This window comes from Accipiter gentilis, chromosome 17 (genome assembly GCF_929443795.1).
Source record: "Accipiter gentilis chromosome 17, bAccGen1.1, whole genome shotgun sequence".
Lineage (NCBI taxonomy): Eukaryota > Metazoa > Chordata > Aves > Accipitriformes > Accipitridae > Astur > Astur gentilis.
In genome coordinates this window covers 9,323,700-9,344,648 of record NC_064896.1, presented here as the reverse complement: position 1 = coordinate 9,344,648, position 20,949 = coordinate 9,323,700, and the positions used below count along the sequence as shown (strand labels likewise).

At 40.2% G+C, this 20,949-nt stretch overlaps 1 protein-coding gene across 3 annotated transcripts in view; it reads left to right on the top strand.

Moving 5' to 3' along the window:
• Positions 1–15,522, top strand: part of LRP5 (LDL receptor related protein 5) — a 178,420-nt gene extending 162,898 nt beyond the window's left edge. For 2 of the 3 annotated variants that reach the window (XM_049820572.1, XM_049820574.1), the window contains 6 exons: positions 418–654; positions 3,794–3,904; positions 6,804–7,049; positions 11,094–11,233; positions 14,114–14,211; positions 14,847–15,522. In XM_049820572.1, coding sequence (XP_049676529.1) covers positions 418–654; positions 3,794–3,904; positions 6,804–7,049; positions 11,094–11,233; positions 14,114–14,211; positions 14,847–15,108 — 1,094 coding nt within the window. In that variant the 3' untranslated portion in view covers positions 15,109–15,522. The remainder of the gene's footprint in view (positions 1–417; positions 655–3,793; positions 3,905–6,803; positions 7,050–11,093; positions 11,234–14,113; positions 14,212–14,846) is intronic. The other variant, XM_049820573.1, reaches the window with a different exon arrangement.
• The last annotated feature ends 5,427 nt before the right edge of the window (positions 15,523–20,949 follow it).

The window sequence follows — 20,949 nt, the reverse complement described above, 5'->3', positions numbered from 1 at the left end:
ATGCACCAGTTTTTTTAATGAAGAATTGTTCCAGGCTAATATAATTGCAGGGATTAGAATTGTGTAGAATGTGGTTTGCAATCAGAAATAGAGTATTCATTTGAATTTATGTGTATAACAGTGTCTTCCGAAAGGTGGCTGTTAGAGCTAAAGTATTTGTAGTTCCTGTCCTTAGTTCAGTGCTTGCCTGCTAGAGTATGCTTCTTCAATTAGCATGCATCCAGGTTTTGTTTTGAAGTTGGCAAAATTTCATTCCCTATGCAAAATCTTGTTTTCCTCTTTGCTGGAATCTTAATATTGTCACAGAAGAACTACATTCCAGACGTGTGTTTTTCTTGAAGAAGTCTGTCACATTTTTACTCTGTTGTAAGAGCTAAAATTGAATATACAAATGTGATTTGTTTTCTCTCTTTCCAGAACCTCCAACTTGTTCCCCAGACCAGTTTACCTGTGCAACTGGAGAGATTGACTGTATCCCAATGGCATGGCGGTGTGATGGATTTCCAGAGTGTGATGACCAGAGTGATGAAGATAGTTGTCCCATATGCTCTGCATCCCAGTTCCAGTGTGAGAAAGGACAGTGTATCGATGCACACTTGCGGTGTAATGGAGAAATTGACTGCCAAGATAAATCTGATGAAGTAGACTGTGATAGTAAGATTAGTTTTCCTGAACTCATGGTTCTAACATAAGCATCCATTTTTTATTCTAACTGTTCTATATATATATATATATATATGATTTTTAATTTCAAATGGGGAAAAACAGCCTTAACCATAAGCCTAAATAATCTATCCACTGATGCTATTTTTCTTTCCCTCTTTCTTTCTCAAATTTAACTTCTCTGTACCTACATAAATTGTTAACCATGTAACTATAGATGTGGGGGAGGTTGGGGAGAGTATCTTTATTCCATATTCAGAATGAAAACAGGAAAGAAACTGGCAGAACTTACCACATGCTTTTTTTTCCTGCGTAATTACTATTTTGGCTTGCACTGTTTCCACGGTGTTCACTTCACCTTCAGACAGTGCTCACTGCAAGGTGACACAGGGAGGAAGAGATGAATTAATCCTGTGGCTGAATTGGCTGTTCTGCGAGTTCACCCTTAGCAAGCTGATGCTTATAATCCTGGATGTACCTTTCTGTGAAAAATCTGTGGAATGATATCCAAGGAACTCTTGCTGCTGCAGCTGCTTTGTATGCAGTCAGCCTTAGGATCTGGGTCCAAGAGAGAAGCATGGATGGGCACATTTGCATCATCCTTTGGCTGATGGGAAAACTTGCATAGTCTGTGTCTAGTGTCAAGGCATAGCTGAAACAAGACACTTTACTATGATCTGGCACCATGCCTTCTTATTGCTGTACAAAATTTCAGGAGCTTATTCAGTAGGGTGGCTCTTGTCTGTGAAGCCTCAGGACCCTTGGCTCTACCCACTTAGTGGCTAACCATTGCCACTGGACCAGCAGGGTAGACTTTTGTGGACATTTCAATGAGCAATTTTGTGGATTTGCAATGTCTTCTGTAACTCTGAGCCTGGACACCAGAACACCAGTACCTTCTCTGCAAACAAGAAGAGCATCAGCCATGTCTAACTTCCTGTCTTTCTTGTGGGAGGTGGTACTTACTACCTGTACTGCTTCCTTAAAAGGCTCTGCTTTGCCCACCGCGCAGCCCATATGCAGTGTAATGGTGCCGTTACCATTCCACAGAGTCAAAGTGGAACGTGCATTTGGTCATCTCCATGTGAAATGGTGGGCACTGCTAAGCAAACAGTCACAATGTTCCTGGCCTTGTACGAACTGTAGGCACCTGCGCTGCCCTGCACAGCCCCTTTGAGGGCACAGATGTGCTTTTCCATCTGGTCTAGAATAGTTGAAGACAGGTTTCTTCAGCAGTTGAATGCTCAGTGGTTGTATGCCTAGTCCTCTGCAAGAACTTGGGCCATCGAAGACTAGACTTTTGTCCAGGATGCTGTCTGACACTTCCATAGAAGGGCTACAAACATACTCAGTGTCCAGGCTTAGACTGAGGGAGATGTGGCAAACGTGGCCTCTATTCCTCAGGAATCTTTACAGGCCAACGCCTGAGTGGGTTCCTAAGAAAAATAAAACCAATAGGCCTTTCTCATCCCTTAGCATGTGTCAGCCTATAACCCACTGTGTTCTGGGAAGAGAAGGTGGCATATAGTACATTCTTGTTCTTTATATGAGGTTTATTAAGGTGGTGAGGCTAACTGGGCTTAACAGAACTTTCCTCATGCATCAGAGGAATTGCCTTCTGGTCAGAGCAGTGGTAATCACTGCCTTTCCATAGGTCTCAGTTCAATGCCTTGTTTCTATCAGAAGCTGTTTCTCCTGTCTCCTGGTTTCCCAAGGCATGCTTTTGGAGAGTTGAATCTGAAGCATTGGCATAGGGGTTGCAGACTATGACTGGAAGTGGCCAAAGAAATGTCCCTGGATAAGTTCGTGGTTCTTGTCCCACATCTTCAATCAAGACTGTGCCTTTCATCTTCTTGAATTTATTGTGGCGTTGCTAGCTGGTCCTCTCATACCCAGTGGAAGTCACAAGGTTAACAGTCTTGATATTGCAACTGGATTACCATGCCACTGAAGAAACTTCGTCTCCTGTACAATACAGGTTCAGTTCTCCAAGTTGTCTGTTGCTGAATCAAGAAGAAACAAGGAGTCCAGCAAGACAGGACAGCAACAGAAGATACGGCATGTAAGAAGGGAAAGGATATTAAGACAGAAGTCTTGATGGAAGACAAAGGAGCAGCAGACAGTTGCAAGAATAACTAGAGGGCTGGTAGTCATTGGCAAATAGGAAGGTGTACACAGAACTTGGCCCTTCTCATAGTGCAAGAACCTAAGTGTTATGGTGGGAGCTCTAGATGCTGTCTGTGTTTTGTACGCACTGTAGGACCTTGTGGAACTGTATCCAACTTACTGGGGGCATAACAGTCCAAATCAGGAGCTGCTGCATTTGGAGCTTCTAGCTAAGTTTTTTCTCCGTAGAAATAATAATTTATTATATAATTTAGTTCTCTTACACGAGAACTGCTCTGCAAACTGGACTATGGCAAAGTAAGTATGGCTATTCAGAAGGTCCACTTCACAACACCACCATTGCTGTAATCCAAAACATAAATGTGGGTCTTCTCCAGAAGAAAAAGAACCTTTCTTCTTTTTGCATTGAATAACCTACACTGTGAACCTTCCAGGATTGATGGTTACTAGTCCTCGTAAGATAGTTTCTTTACTGATAATTTAATATGCTTTGACTTGACAGAGATTCCAAAGTTAATTAACAAGTTGGTTTTGCTGAAACAGAGGCTTCTGAATATAGATAAGAAAATTAGCAGTTATTTGCAAGGTTATATTATACAGGGCTACGTAAGATAGTATAGGCTATATAAGGTTTTATAATATGCTGAGTTACTACATTTTGTTAACATGTCAGGTGATCAGATACACTTTGTTAGTTATTGTAAAAGATTCTTGCTGATTTGATCCTCGGTTTGCCCCAACAGGACTGATTTGACAAAGGATGGGGAGTTACTGGGATCAGAATTTTATTTTGGCCCTACTGGGTAGGATGTATAACAAGAAGGAAGAATCAGAGAAATGCAGACTTGCATTTTACCCACAGCAGCAAAGCAGGTGTTCTGACGCCTATCTGGTCATAATATAAAATGCACAGTGGCTTCATGTCTCACTTCTTTTGGTTTTCTTAAGATGCTCAAACGCTCCCATGCAAGTAGTACTTAATCTTTTCTTTCTTTCTGTGCAGCAATTTGTCTACCCAATCAGTTCCGATGTGCAAGTGGCCAGTGCATCCTCCTGAAGCAACAGTGTGACTCCTTTCCAGATTGCATTGACGGTTCTGATGAGCTTATGTGTGGTGAGACGTCTTTCCTTGAGATTCAAGTGCTGTGTTTAGGAGTAATGTCCTACATCCCTATGCAGATCCCCAGTCTTTGCATAGTAATATTCTTTCAGGGAAGCCCAGTGAATCTTGGCCAAATACTCTCACAGTTATATTTGGCTGCTAAATATAGTCATGCTTTTCCATTGGTCTGTGTGACAAAAAAGTGTGAACTTGCAGCATGTTGTAGCAAGTCTGTAATGCTATTATTCCAGGTCATGCAGGAGCAGCAGTAGTGAAGATGAACTGAAAACCCAATGTTAACTTCAAGCTAGTTCTAAAATGCTGTTTGGGATACAACGCTGCCTTGTTTAGATGGGCGTTCAGACCTATAACCAGGAGGACCTGATTCTACTACACTCAGGACCTTGGAACTCTCAGAGCTGCTGCTAAGCTTGGGGTGGCTTTTAAAAATGCACAGCCCTATCCACTGCAATTACAGGGTCAAGCTGGGGGCTAATTATGTGGAAGAACTAAAATGCAATGAGCAAGTTCCACAAAAGATCACAAGCTGGTCTCTTAAAGTGCAGGTAGGAAAAGAATATAAGGAGAGACCTTGATTTTTCTGGGCGAAATGTTACTTTGAATTCTCATGGCAGTAGGTACATGCAAGTTACAGGCATACTGATGGCAATTGCTGTATTTAGTCCTTAGTGGGTTCTGTTATTTTGCAATCCAAAGTGGACAGTAACTTACTTGTGCTCTGCTTGCAATTTCCCTCTTTTTGCACCATTGGGGTGACTAGTGCATGAAGTTTTCAGGCAATGGGGCAGATAAAGGGAGCATTTAGTAGCTCACGAGTGGTTTAGCAAAATAGTTGAAACATAGCATTTTAGAACAAAAGCAAATAGATGTGCTGATCTGTCGGTAATTCATTCTGAACAAATACCTTGTGTTGGGTTTGTGTAGAGAAACGCTGTACTTTGCTTAGTAATTGTACCTATAGGACCTTGGCTAATTGCAAGGTGTTTAATATCTTAGAGTCTTGTCAGGTTTTAAAGCACCAGTTGTCAGAAGCTGTGCCACTGATGGGGTGAGAGGAGGGGTCACCAAGTCTGGTCAGGGTAACCTTGTTTCTTCTTTCCATCCTCACGGTGGAAGCAAGTGTATTTCATGAGCAAGAATGGTGACAGGAGCCCAAGTAGTGAATAGAAGAAAAGGCTAAAAGAATGGCGACAACAACTGTTTAGCTGTCCCGGTGGAAATTTCAGACTGAACATGCTTGTCCTGCTTCTCCCACATCTTCCATTTATCTCCCAGCTCTCGCCCAGTTCCCCCAGTTCCCTGGATAATGTAAAGCCACCTCTTCCTTTTTTTTTTAGTTTATTTTCTTTGTGCACTTGGCAAACTTTTGTGCTGCCAAGTTAATGCAGCCGTTTTGTGTTTGCGCTTTGGCTCCAGTCCTGCAATTAGGTCTTCACTGATTTCAGTGTGTCTTTATGTAGATATAAGACGTCTCCTCCAGAGTCTCTTTGTGGAACAGAGCATTCTGTGGTTTCTTGCTTGACTGAGGGGAAGAACCGAAGTAGGGAATAAAGATGATTGCTACTTTCTAGATAAGGATCTTGCATTCAAAAGAAGCTAGGTTTAACCAAAATGAGAATTGTGTGTTTTAATTTAGCTAATTTGGGAACATGTTCTAATTTTGTCTTTGCTTTTTTCTGGTATCATATCTGAACAAATCTGACTATTTGAAAGTTAGAGCGTTAGCTGACATAAAAGTTGTCATGCACTAATAAGTGTGAAAAGTAGATAAAGACTTTAAGACTGAAATGAACTCTTGATGCTAAGATGTTAAGAGTTTATTTCTAGATCTTTGCATTTCATTTATCTTCCGTCTCAAATTTTTGTTGCTTTTCATTCCCTTCCACTGAAGGGAATGAAACCAGAACCACTGGAGAAAAATTTCATGAAGTGAAGGCCATTTCACTTCTTACAACTACATTAAAGGGGGAAAGGGCTATATAGTTTCATCTGAACATGTAAAATTGATAGGCTTTGGCCAAGATTATTTTGATTTTTTTTTCAATTTATGAATATATGTATTTGTGTATGTAAAAAAAATCATAAATATTGTGTGAATCATGGAAAAATAATTTTCACTGAAGAATGTCATATATGTGAAAAACATAGAGGTGTCAAGTTTATTTGGCAAAAATTTTGAATGTGTTACCCATAATCGGGGAGATGTGATATGTAGCTCATCCCAAATACAGCAGCACTTTTTATTATTTAACATTGGGCTATACAGAGGAAGAAGAGATAAGAAGTAGAAAGTATTTGGGATATTCTGAACTGTGTTTTCTTTCCAATATGTTAGGGGTTTTTTTTTAGAAAGCAAGTCATATTTTAGGAAGGAAGAGTATTCTGTTTTAGGGCCTATATTACCTAGGAAGACATCCACTGCTTAATACATATGGTAGCTTCCCTACTGGTAAAACATTTTAATTTTTTAACGTTATTGCTAGCCCAAATGACTTTTGAGGGAGCAGATGCCTCTCTGATTAAGGGCTTCATGTTTTCAAGTGTCCTATATCCTTATCCCATAGACTTTGTGGGGGCAAGAAAAGGAAACTTTCTAGGCTGTAGTTATATCAAGATGATAAGTAATCCTGTTACGAGATGAATTGCTAGACAGAAAGGAGAGTACCTTGCTAATACTGCTTTATGTACACGGAGGGGAAGAGGAGGCATGAAGTCTTGCGCATTGAATCAGAATATATGGAGTTATAGATGCCCGAGTTTGATGCAGATACTTTCGGAGACACTGTGTGAATGCCTGTGAGCTGACTGATTTGCTACATGAGCTCCAGAACAGCAACATATATATTGCTCCATGTTTAATGACCTCTATTATTTTCTCCTCTCTTTCCAGAAAAAACAAAGCCAGCCTCAGATGAGTCACAGCCACACAGTAGTGCCATCGGTCCTGTCATTGGTATAATACTGTCACTTTTTGTCATGGGAGGAATGTACTTTGTTTGCCAACGAGTTGTCTGTCAGCGCTATGCCGGGCCCAATAGTCCTTTTCCACATGAGTATGTCAGTGGCACGCCTCACGTCCCTCTTAATTTTATTGCTCCAGGAAGTTCTCAACATGGCACTTTTACTGGTAAGGATGGTAAGAATATAATCAGTACCATTACATTGTCTGGATTTGGAGTTTTACAGGTAATTAAGAGTGCTAGATGCAGAGTTTTCAAAAAGCAGAAATTAGATGTTGTTGAGCTGCTCAGTGGTTTTGGTATAAATCTTGTCATTTGGATCAGATATGCAAACACTGTTAGATGCATTTCATCAGGCATCTTGCCAGATTTTCAAATGCAATTTTCATGCTAGGCTGCATCTGCACAGGTATCTATCTTTTTGATACAAGATCTACAGTATTTTGCCAGTGAAAATATCCTCTTTAAATAGTTCATTCTGGTGTATGTAATAAAGCCTGGGTTTTGCATAGTACTTGCAAAACACTATAAAGGCCTGCAAAACACTATAAAGAGTAGTGAACCACATGCAATATTGGAAACTAAGAATGCACATGCCATTCAGTGTTCTAGTAAGAGCTCTGTTGAGTTGTTCTTTGTGTCTTGTACTCAGATGTCCTTGTGTCTGTCCTGTCCATCAAAGGTCTTTACACAGTTTTGTCCTGTCTGCTCCGGATGGATAAGCTATTCCACAGTGGAAAGAAGCAGAGGAGAGAAGTGAAGCAGCTTAGTTTACTATAATACAAAAAAGCAGGGGATAGACATCCCTTCCCCAAAGTTACAACAGCAAATGTGGAAGAACACAAGCAGTCTGGGTGTGGGTTTGTAGTCTGGCTGCTTGTTGGCTGAAGTGTAATGAAAACATCCCCTTTGGTTTAGCCCATCTCTGAGACAGCTTTCCTGTTTGCTTTTGGACAAAGTATTTATTCTCTCTGTGTCTTAGTCCTTCATCTGTAAAACAGCAAAGTTTCTCTACCTTGCAAAGAACTCAAAGCATCTATTTGGAGAAGTGCATACAGCTACAATGCTGAGATCGAAGGAGGACTTGAAGTATACATAAAAGCTCAGGATATTCAGCTAATAGATAAGAACCCAGAAACCTCATATAGACGTCAAAGTAAACACTTAAATGATGTACCTCAAATTATTTTACAAATGTAAAATACACCTGTCATAGAGGAAATAGCAAATTCTTAACTACAAAGCCCTGAGAAGAAAGAATATCTCTTCATGTTGTTCAGGAAGCTGCAAAGTAAATGTGTGCCTGTAAACCTGCCAGACAGGGTCAGAATACAAGAAATCCATACTTCAGAGTGCTTGGATTCTTTTTTTCATGTTAGCTGAAAATCAGATAGATGATAAACTTAAAGACAAATGAAAAGATGTGGCACTTCTTTGTATTAAACAAGTTTTTGAGATGTGCTAATTGTTGTTTTCTTCTAGCCATGGCTTTGAAGGTAGCCAGATACAACTCAGGTTTAGCCTTTCTTGCACTTTAATGACTGTGGTCAGCTGTTCCTGCTTAAATTACATTTTTATGGTTATCAAGAGGTTTTTGTGGTAGGAAATAAAATTTGAGGATGAAATCATTGCAGGTGAAATCTTTGCAGTGGTGTTTTAAATTGGACTTCACACTAAAGCTTCTCTAATTAAAGCAAGTATCAGTGGTTTTCATCTGTACCTCTATAGGTCCTAAACTAAGCTGTCATTCTGATTCTCATTCGTATTTGTTGGCTTTTTCTAATCCATACTGCTGTGACAAGTTACAATAGCTGAAAATATTACTATTTATCTCAATTCTAAAGAAAAGACATAGGTTCTTAATATCATGGCATTTCCAAAAAAGATAAATAGTCATGAATGATGATCACAACTAGAGTCATTCTGCTTGTAATAAATATTTCCTGCATCTGAAAAACCTCTGAAAACTTCCCAACTAAACTCTTCCATTAGCACCGAATAGTCTGACAGGAAGAAACTAAAAATGTATTGTCTGATTTAAGTGTATATTGGTGTCGTGGTTTAACCCCAGCCAGCAACTAAGCACCACGCAGCCGCTCACTCACTCCCCCCCATCCAGTGGGATGGGGGAGAAAATCAGGAAAAAAAAAGTAAAACTCCTGGGTTGAGATAAGAACGGTTTAATAGAACAGAAAAGAAGAAACTAATAATGATAATGAGAACACTAATAAAATGACAACAGTAGTAATAAAAGGATTGGAATGTACAAATGATGCGCAGGGCAATTGCTCACCACCCACCGACCGACACGCAGCTAGTCCCGGAGTGGCGATTCCCCACCCCCCACTTCCCAGTTCCTATACTAGATGGGACGTCCCATGGTATGGAATACACCGTTGGCCAGTTTGGGTCAGGTGCCTTGGCTGTGTCCTGTGCCAACTTCTTGTGCCCTGGCTGGGCATGAGAAGCTGAAAAATCCTTGACTTTAGTCTAAACAATACTGAGCAACAACTGAAAACATCAGTGTTATCAACATTCTTCACATACTGAACTCAAAACACAGCGCTGTACCAGCTACTAGGAAGACAGTTAACTCTATCCCAGCTGAAACCAGGACAGTATCCACCCCTTATTCTATACCATTGACATCATGCTTAGTTCCCATACCTTTAGTTACATTCTGATCAATCATCACCACCTTTCCATCCTTTTGAGACATATGAACAATGATATATATATATACGTATACACACACAGAGATATCATTCCTTTAGTTCATGAGTTATGTTTTTAAAAACATTTGTTGAGTTCATTTAGTTTCCGACTCTGGGCTCCATCTGTCATACCAGTCTGTCTGGTCAGGAGGGATGGTGCAAAGTCCTTTCAGTCAGTAGAGCAGAATTGGGCTTCAGTGCGGTGTGACGAGCAGATGACATCTGACGCAGCAGGACGATGGTGTGCATCGCTGGATTGTTGCATGCTGGAGTCAGTTCTGGTTCCATCACTACTGCGCTTTGCTCAGTTTTATCACAGTTCTTTCTTGCTTGATCCAAATGATTCTTACTATAGTACTATGGATATTGGACTGTCATGGTTTAACCCCAGCCAGCAACTAAGCACCACGCAGCCGCTCACTCACTTCCCCCCATCCAGTGGGATGGGGAGAAAATCGGGGGGAAAAAAAAGTAAAACTCGTGGGTTGAGATAAGAACGGTTTAATAGAACAGAAAAGAAGAAACTAATAATGATAATGATAACACTAATAAAATGACAACAGTAGTAATAAAAGGATTGGAATGTACAAATGATGCGCAGGGCAATTGCTCACCACCCGCCGACCGACACGCAGCTAGTCCCAGAGCGGCGATTCCCCACCCCCCCCTTCCCAGTTCCTAAACTAGATGGGACGTCCCATGGTATGGAATACACCGTTGGCCAGTTTGGGTCAGGTGCCCTGGCTGTGTCCTGTGCCAACTTCTTGTGCCCTGGCTGGGCATGAGAAGCTGAAAAATCCCTGACTATAGTCTAAACAGTACTGAGCACCAACTGAAAACATCAGTGTTATCAACATTCTTCGCATACTGAACTCAAAACATAGCACTGTACCAGCTACTAGGAAGACAGTTAACTCTATCCCAGCTGAAACCAGGACAATTGGAGTAAAACAGATTGGAGAATGTTGTCCTCCCTTTTCCTGTCACCCAGGTTTCCTTCCTTTTGCCTCTGCTGATTTTTATTTTAAGTAGTGATTTTTCAATAAAAATAATTAATTTTTGCTGTTGTTCATGTACTTGCAATTGAATTTCTGTGGATGGAAATGAAAAGATTGGAGGTCTCTAGCTTGTTTTTCTTTGGCAATAATATATAATGCTTTTTTTTGCAAATGCCTGATTTTGCTTAATTGGAAAATTTCTCAGTTAACGATTTGGGTGAAAAGTTTGGATCAAATGTTCTGGAGATTCCTTTCTCAGCAGAGTGTGAGAGGAGGTTGTGAGGAATTCACTGCTGCAGTGAGACAATAGGTGGTCTGGGGATGAGATGTTTTCTTTACAAAATATGTTGTTCCTTGTAATCCTGAAGTTTTTACATAAAAAACTGTTCCCAAAGGACAACCAGTAGCATTGCATGGGTTTGCCAAGCTGTGGATTTGTTTTCTGTTTCGCATTGGTAGATAAAATTGTGGTTTACCTAACCTTGTTTTCTTCTCTGTCTCACTGCAGGCATCTCATGTGGAAAGTCCATGATTAGCTCCATGAGTCTCATGGGAGGGAGCAGTGGTGCCCCCTTATATGACAGAAACCATGTTACTGGAGCCTCTTCAAGTAGCTCATCCAGCACTAAAGCCACTTTCTACCCACAGGTATGTCTTGAAAATATACCTGTGAGTTAGGTATCTTTTATTTCTGAAGAAAAGGAAGATGAAAATTTGTGCAGCTAAATAGAGCGTTAATAACAGTTGTTCTTGGGTGTTACTGCTAATGATATACAGGCCCAGTCTGACACCCACTGAACTTCACAAAAGGGCTTTGTTGCAGTCCATCAGGATTACACAATGCCATATGGTGTCTAAAATGTTTTGTTTTTAGTGATATTCATCTGGGTTGTTCCTGGGCACTTCTGTTCTTCTGTCTTGACTCCCTTAGAGATGCCACCTCCTTTGTTCTTTGTAAACTCTGATGTCAATGGCCCAATGACATTTTGCACTGTGTCATGCTGCAGGCACACATGGAATAAAAAGACAAGACGCGACAGGACTGGAATGCAAACACATAAGAAATAAGCTTTGCTGGCTGTTTAGATAAAGTGTTGATTGTTGTTTCAGAAAATCAAGTGCATGCACTGGGAGAAAACACTGGTACCAGCAGAAGTTGTTATGCTTGGGGTTTTTAGCTGTAATTTAGCTCCATTTCTGGCTTTTAACTGTTGGAAGTGACAGGATTTGAGATGCCATATCAGAGTTTTATTAATTCAAAGATGTGTAGTATGAATGGAAATGATTTTTTAAGAACAGGTAGGAGAGACATACAAAGGTTACTGTTTACCAGCATTTTGTCATATGACAGTTTTTTTCGTTAATGCTTCTCAGCAATACATACCCTCACTCTTCTTCACACAAGCTTGCAGAGTCAATCTGCTAGCTATGGAAGTGATTCTTCAGCAGTATTTAATCAGGAGCCCACATACTGGGTGGCTGTATGTGCACTTGTGTTTACAGGTAAACTGTTATGCTGTGTATGGGCATTTTGATTGATTGTGTTTTGACCAGTGGCAAATGTGGTCTTTCTCCCCTTTAAGAAGGACAAAGATGGAAAAGAGAGGCTTGTGAGTTTATCTATTTATAAGGTAAAATTGTTCATTTCTCGCATTACCTTCTCAATGAAGCCATCAAGAAGCTAGACACAGCTAGCAGATGTTTGGAACTCAGCAGCCCTCCTAATTTACCTTGTCTCATGCTTCACCAGTGTCTCTGTAACATGCTGAACAATTTCATGCTAGTACCTGATTGATGTGTCAGTGCCACACTAAAAAGGATGAACAGAAAAAAATTAGCTGAATTTATATTTAAAAATGTATCTAAAAAAAGGAAAGAAGCCGAAGAGCTGATCTGCCTGTGCCATTCTGTGGGATCTGCGTCGGCCAAAAGATCAACTCTTCCGTTGGACTTCTGGCCTAAGCTAATCTGACTGTTAGTGAAAATTCTTTAACTTTCCACTCTGGACTATGTCAGCGAGGGCCTGCAGGGATGATATCCTTCAGGAAAGGCATGCAGGATTCTCAGAAGGAAGCTGTTGCAAGGGCTTTTTTACATTAAAGTTACTGCTTAATCCAAATATTTTGGTCAGTTCTACCTGGTAGCTAATTACCCAGCTTTAGGTTAATAACAAAAAGGAGAGATCTGAGCATCTAGTCTTTTTTGTTTTGTTTTGTTTTAACACATCTTGGTGGTACTGAGAGATGGTGTAGTGAATAGAGACTAGGAAAGAATTTATGTCATTGGAGTTATGCCAGTTTATATACCTGAGAACCTGGCCACGGGCATTGTGGCTGACACTCACACTTAACGCAAAGTGATGTTGATGCAGCTCAGGGTGCTAGTAGGAGAGAATCCAGAAGTAGCATGCCGTGCTCCTCCAAGGAAGAGGATTTCTGGAAGATACTCCTGGGGCAATTACTCATCACTCCCCACAGCTGGCAATGGGTGGTATTCAAGGTTGTCTCCCCTCACATGAATCTGGATGCAGCCTTGTCAATATTTGTAATGATGAGCTTGACTCAATGGCCAGGAATCATTTTGCTAGACGCTGCACAGTGAAGACCAAAACAATGATCTCCACTGCAGTGATTTTACAGTATTATTTTAAGAGAAGAGCAGAGGCAGAGGAGGAAGGATGCTATCATGGTCACTGTGGCAGGCCATGGCATGGCAGAATGCCCGGGACAGGCTATGTACAAGATGCTCACATCAGTAGCAAGGCCCTACCATCAACAGCAATGCTGTAATTTTCCACATTGGAAGGGATGAAGTGCTCTCCTTGTTTTTTAGGCCAAAGTCCTGCTGGCCATGTCAGGGGTTCTGCTACCTGCTAGGGGAAGAATCCTAAAGGATTCTGACGCATAATAAGTTGTTTTCCTAGTGTGGGGGTTACCAGCAACTGTGTATATGCACACATAGGCTAGGGCAGGCTATAACTATTTTTAGCTCTTAGGCTCTTTGCATTGTGACCTGTGCCAAAATGTTATGTTTACAGAATGGCAGCAAAAAGGAAGTATTTATGGAAGGATGGAGTTGTGTTAGTTATAGTAAAGGAACTTGGCCTCCTGACCCTACTATTGACTGGGAGTATGTTTAGGGGCTGGGAGTGGAACAGACTTTATTTCCCATTAGCATCTGCTGAGGGTGATATCAGTCCTTATATCCAAGGAGGTGCACTGAGATTCAGCAAAACTGGGTCTAATTTCCAGCTTTACCCCAGCTGTCCACCGTAATAACAGATGTGGCAAGGAAGGAAATTCCCTGTACTGTGAGAACTTTGAAGGCCTCCAGTGTACCTAAGCCCAGAGTAAAGTCTCATAATGAACTTCTGTGATCTTTAAAAATGCATTAACCCACCCAAGCAGCAAGAGGAGGAATCTAAAATAAGGATGAGTGACAGGGTAAAGGCATAAATAATATTTTCAAAAGAAGTAGAGTTGTATAATTAACCTAAATGTTCACACTGCTTTTTCCTGTTCTTCCTAGATCTTGAACCCACCTCCTTCCCCAGCTACTGATCGCTCCCTGTATAATGCAGAGATGTTTTATTCCTCAAACATTCCTTCAACCACAAGATCTTACAGGTACAGCTCAGATAAAAAGGTTTGATAAATCTGCTATTGATCTGTCCTCCAGTTTTGGATCTTAAGCAAAATGTTCTTGTTCAGACTTTACCTTGTTTAAAAAAACCTTTACCTCTCTTAATAAATGACCATTCAAATGGAGATTATGCCAGTTTTGATGTTAAACATTGGCTTTGTGTTCTTATTTTGACACAATAGTGTTCAGCACCTTTCAATATACAGTTTTGCTGAGTAATAATGCAATATGTGTATGTTACATTGCTATGTAACAGTTGCTTAGCATCCTGTATAGAAAAGTTTGGTGTTTTCTGTTCAGTTCCTCAAGCTTATCTTAAAACTCTTTGATGAGTCAACCTGTTTGTTAGTGACTGGGCTAAATGGTCGTGGTGGTCTCCTCTGGCTGGTCAGGGGCTGGAAGAATGCACTGCTGGCTGAGGGTAGTTGTTGCATTCAAATTTAACACAGTTCAGGTACTTCTTGTTGGGTTCCAATGAAAACCTGAAATAAGGCTCACATAGTATTAATGAGCAGGCATTTTGACTGAGGACACAGAGCTGTTAATTTTCAGTCTCTTTCTTTCTTTTTTTTCCCCAGATTGCAACTAATGCATGTCCTTTTTTTTTTTTTTCCTGCAGGCCATACCTTATACGAGGGATAGCTCCACCTACAACTCCATGCAGCACAGATGTTTGTGACAGTGACTATACTACTAGTCGATGGAAGGCCAACAAATACTATATAGATTTAAATTCAGACTCAGACCCTTATCCCCCTCCACCCACACCTCGCAGTCAGTACATGTCGGCAGAAGAAAGTTGCCCTCCGTCTCCTGCCACAGAACGAAGCTATTTTCACCTCTATCCCCCTCCACCCTCTCCTTGTACAGACTCCTCATGACCTCAACAGAAGGAACTTTTCCTGTAAATATTTTAAAATATGAACAGATTTAAAATATATATTTTATGATTTAAAAATAAATCAGGGTGGGAATTAAAAAAAAGAAATGTGAATAAAAATGGGTGGGAGGGATGGGGCTGTGAAAAATTGTACAGAGGAAGAATATTTATAAAATTGATTTTTTTAACTTAATTTCCATTCTTTTGTGCCATATTTGCCTTTTTGAAGTCATGAAAATGACTCAATCTCCAGAGGATTTGGGGAGGGAATGTTGAGCCTTTTTGTATTTTTTAGTCACCTTTTTACATGCAAACTGTATGTAATTCTTTTTATTAATGTGAGACAAGAAAGCAAAGTGGCTTGTGGGAGGACGAGTCTAAAGAAAGGTGTAAGTTTATTCACAGAGAAGAAAAACACGTTTAAATAAAATTGTCAATATCTCATCCCTTTACCACCACTGGTGAAAACATGCAAAGATCACAACCCTCAGATGCTGCTCTGTGCAAGTGAGCTAAATGCTTCCCAGCAGAACTTGTATGCCGAGACCTGGATTTCAAACCTCCCTCTCTATTTGCTTAACATCAAACTGGAAGAACACTTCTTTTGGCCAAACCTTCAGCTTAAGTAGGCCCACAGGCATCATGCCCTACCTCATGTCAGTTCCACTCTGCACATGGCCAATTCTGGAACTGATTGATTCAAGCTAAAAAAGATAACCAGCCCTAAAGAACTTAGTTTAGCTCCAATCAGTTTCCCCCTTGGCTGGGTGAATGGTAGCAGAAGTAGTTGTTTTGACCTGTGGGTGAGAGCAAGGGGCAAGTTTAAAGTGGTATTTAAGCTAAGAAAAATGCCTGACAAACTGCAGATTTGGTCAGACTTACCATCTTAATGACGAAACCAAGCTCCTTCATTCTTCCTTGTGAGGCTTTGATGACTGGCAAGAGGCTGTAACAGTCATCTGCTTCTCAAAATACAGTGCTAGTTCTCTTTTTCCTGGAAGTCCAGTAATTCACTGTGCCAGGCCTCTGAGATGTTCACCTCTGTTGACTTGATGAGAGAATTGCTTCATCTATAATGTTCCTTTTCCAAAGTGGAATGATATGGTCACTTGTATTCATTTAAATGAGGAAAGTTGTTTGGTTTTTAATTGGTGTGTGTAGAAAATGGTATTTGCATAGCTCAAAACAAAAACATCTGCCATTCAAACAGTTTAGTCATATCTCATACAAATTTGCCACAAAATAAGTTCAGGTTTAGAAATAGGCAGAAAAAGCAGAGGGGAGGAAGGAGAGGAGACAAATACTTTCTAATTGTGTTGGAAAAAAAAAAAGGATAAACTCTCATACAAACTGCTGTAACCTAAGGACATCATGATCAGCAAAGTGCTCATGTTCCCAACTCCTACCAACCCCCCACCCTTTGGGAATGGGGGGGGAGGGGGTTAGTATCAGTCCCTTTCAAAATACAGAATGTCATTTTTTGCTTTGATTGCTCTCTTGCTGTAACAAAAGGGATTGGGCATTGTATGGCACTTTATAAATTCAGCTCTGGTGATGACAATGTGAATGCCTAGTTGGGACATCTGAGGGAAGTTCTGAATATGCAGACTCGCACCTGTTTCTGCAGCTGCTGAATAACAGATGTGTTGGGCCTTTGACGGCCTTAATATTGTTGGAAACAATGAAAACTCTTTTCTTGTTTCAACTTAAATTGTACTTGGTTTGGGGTCTTTTTAACAAGTTATTTGAAAGCACATCAGAGGAACCCTACAACTCCAGGACAGAGGTCTTTATTGTGGTGGTAGAGGGGCTGGGACCATAGTGTTCTGCTCTAGTTTGCGTTTTCAGATTTATTAGTCCAGAGATGTTCTTCCTATCTACATTATTCAAAGATAGGATTTGTGCTGTCACTGGTGTGTTACTAAAACTCTTAAAGTAATTTTTACAACCTTCATGTCTAAATTTTCACTTGAGAGACTGAGCACAAAGAAGATGCCCACCATTTTTCATGGAGAAAAATACAAAATTGGAGAATAGAGCATTGGGATTTTAAGAATGGGGTTTTTCCCCATCCCCTATCAACATTAGTAATTCTGTAGTATGCCAAGAGGGGCAAGGTCAGAGTGTGTTACTCTTAGAGTGACTTGGCAAATCTCTGAACAAGTGTTAATGATTTGGTAAAACAAAGCAATTCTCATGTGATCATGTTTCAGTGAACTAAATTAGGAATATAGATCCACAGGATATTTTATGTACCACATTGATCATGTAAAGGAGTACTTCTTCTGTATTACAGCAGTTAGTAGTCCAGTTTTATATCATATGTAATTTTGTGCAAGATAACTATTCACCATTTATAATGAATTTATTAGCTTAGTTGTTTTGTGTTACAGTTCTAGCTGAGACATATTACATCAATTTTCCTGTATTCCTATGACACTGGATGCAAAATTATGTTGATTTTTTTTTTTCATTAAATCCCTGATCTTTTTAAAGAGCCACAGCTGTAACGATCCTAACAACTTCATCTGAAGACTTGTATTCTATTACGAAGTTTGAATCGAGTCCAAGAAAATTGGCATTCTTGCTGAGACCTAAACTGTCTTAAGAGTCAAATTCTTTTGGAGCTTAGGTATTCAGAAGCACTTGCTGATGGGGTGAATTAAGCATGTACATTTTTGTTTCAGTTGGACATTCATAGCCTCTTGCTGCTGATGTTTGCTGAAAAATTGCCTCCTCTGAGGCACTTGAATTTTGGTGATCAGAATCTAAGACACACACTGCTCCATAATACTGACTTTAAAAGCCTCTTCTAAAAAGAATTTGTGTAGAAATTTAGCATTTTAACATTTAAATATTAAATATTATTTTTGATTGCTGTAGACTATATACTTTAAAAGGATTAGTGTACTCCTGATGCTAGAAAAGACCAGAAAGAAAATTTGAGTGACAAGAACTACGTCTCTCCACAAATATCTTCAGTGTGCTCTTAGTGGTTTCCATCCTGTGAACTTTCAGGCTAAAATGTAGAAAATAGGTGCTATTTTCATCTAGATCAGGATGAGAGAAAGAGTTGCAGGGAATTAGTGAATGCGTACGGCAAGTTGTGGCAGTTTGGGGCTGAATAGGAAATAAGCAGGGCAAAGTTGTATTTTGGTGAGGTTTAGGCACAGTTTTAATAGTGCAAAAGTTTTCTATGAGAAAGCTGACTGAAATATTGTGAGAGTTCTCCCCTGAGAACCGGAGGTTGTGTGATTGGACTACCTATGTGAGCTTGTGAGTACTTACTTGAATCAGTGTTTTCAACCACTATTTCCCAAGCCTGTTACAACTGCATATTTCAAGTGCTACTTGAAACAGCTCAGGGTGTGATATAGAACTGTGTCTGGAGAGCAGCTAGTAACAGGCAAATGATATGGTTGATTCTATGTTACATTTAAAGGACAGATGTCCTAGCAGAAAGCAGCTTACCTGCCTTCCAGTGCAGTCATGAAAGCAGCTACTCAGGTCGTCTTCTCTTTCGTAGGATTTGTCTTATCTGCAGGACAGACGTAGCAGCAGTGTGAAGCTGTAAGGTAAATGGACAAGTACATGGCAATGATCTTTGACGGTGAAGTATTCTTTAATTTCAAGCAAAAGTTTTGTGTAAATTACAGCTTGACTTTACTTCAGCTAGACTGGTCAACAGTCACCGCACCCTGAAATTTGCAATGGAGCTAATTTGTTCATTATTGCTGGATGATTTTAAGGAAACTTCGTTAGCGCTATCCCAACAGTCTTGCTGGTTTGGTTTTGTTCTGTCTGGACAGATCGCTAAAGAGCATTTAGGCCAAGATTAAGCTAAATCTGCATGTATGACAAATAATGTTTTCTTTAGGATAGTGTCATAGTACAAAACGTCCTATGTCTAAAAATGAGACTGTGCCATTATCAGCATGTTCTAAAGAGGAAGGCACAAATGAGTGGAAACAGGTTTCTTCTTTTGGAATAATGGGTTTGATTTTCAGTAATAAACCTTAATGTCTCTGGTTTGCAAAGGGTGCAAGCACTTCCCTAAAAGCTCTGGTTCTTTTCAAAGTAACAACAAAATGGCCTTTTTCCTCAACACGTGTTCTGCATACCTAGGATAGGCCTTCTGGAAATCTCCAGGCCCTTTTATCCTAGATCTGTTTTCCATCTGATACCTAGAAGGTCATATGCTTGATCTAGGACAATGTTCTCCCCATTTTTATGCCAATTAGTGCCTCTTGGATTCTGGGGCTTTTGAAATTCTGAAGCTCTGTGCACAGCAGTGAAAAAGGATTTGGAAGCAGGAGCATACAGTAAGGGCTGGTCACATTGGGCTGATGTGCCAGTCAGAAGGAGTTCCTCCTTTGGCTGCAGGGTCAGATCCCTTTGCTAGGAGAGCTCCTGTGCTACCCTTCATCAGAGCCTCTGGAGCATGTTGTACTACTTCATGAGTGTGGTCAGTCAAACTTCAGAAAAGTTGTGTGTCCTGTTTGTTTCAAGCATTTTCAGAAGCAGATCTTCCTGATGTCAGTCATTTTGTTGGGGTATATGTTGAGTCAGTCCAAATGAGTAGCTGTGCTTATAATTGTACTACAAGTGATATCCATTAATGTCAGGAAATGAAAACAGAAGGCAAGCATGTTCCCAATAACTAGTAACACACAAGAGTGCCTGGCATGGAGCCCTGAATTGCAAGAAACATATTTTCTGTTACAGTGCTGAAGGACATTTTTTAAATGTCCATGTTTGGACAGAGCCTTAGACAAGCTGCAGTCAAAGATGATAGTTGTTTACATATCAGTTATTCCGTTGTTTCTGTGTTTTTATTATGTCTCCATTAAGAATGATGAGTACAGTCCTCACCATAAATTTGGCTTGTCTGTAGAAGATTCAGTAAAGTCTGAATCCTAACTTCTGAGAGGTGTCTGCTGGTTCTGCTGCTGTTCCCTTAGGTACTGCAACACTTTCTGTGCATCACTAAATGTAAAAACCCCTTTCTTCAGCTATTATTGTAAGTTTAGCTAAACAGCTTATGGTATGTACTACATGTTAAGACATATTAATATACATAGATATTTTCAATCCTGTCATGTCTTCTAGCTGTCCTTCCTGAGAATACTTACTCTAGTTTTTGTAAAGGGTATTTCTCTTTAATTTGTTTATTTTGAGGTTGGCCAACTATGTTGTGGGCCTTTTCACATAAGATCGTACTCCCTGGAGGGAAAAAAGGAAAAATTGATTTTAAATCAATGTTAAGCCTGCTGATATGAATGATGAAACCCAGTCTGATACAAATGGCTTCTGCATTCCACAACAAAATCCTTCAAAATGCTATTAGTCCTGAAATACTAACAGTGCTCCCAGCCACACGTGACATCAAGCTACCACATCCTGGCTGTTCCCAGCATGAGCCACGACCCTTGTTGCAGCCCACCTCTGGAGTCAGGCTGGGTTCTCTCCAGCCAACACAGAATCCTGGTGGATAGAAGACCACAATGGCAATTCCTAAATGGGTCACTTTATATTGACAAAATATGCACTGAGAATGTGCTTAGAAGGACTTATCAGAAGAGAAAAGCAAGTTTGACAGCTACAGTAAGCGACAGACTAATTCCCCAGCATTCACATCTTTGAAAAGCAAGTAGTCCCGCTGACACACCTTCTCTAAATAAGAATGACGCTACTCCTGTGTCAGCATTCCCAGGGTAGCTGTGTTTGACTGACAAGGGAAGCAATATTCCAGTTTGATTTGTACAGAGATCCTGCACTGTGTAAATAAGTATGAAAGTATTTTGGTTGCGACTACAAACACAATAGTTGTAAATGGAATTCA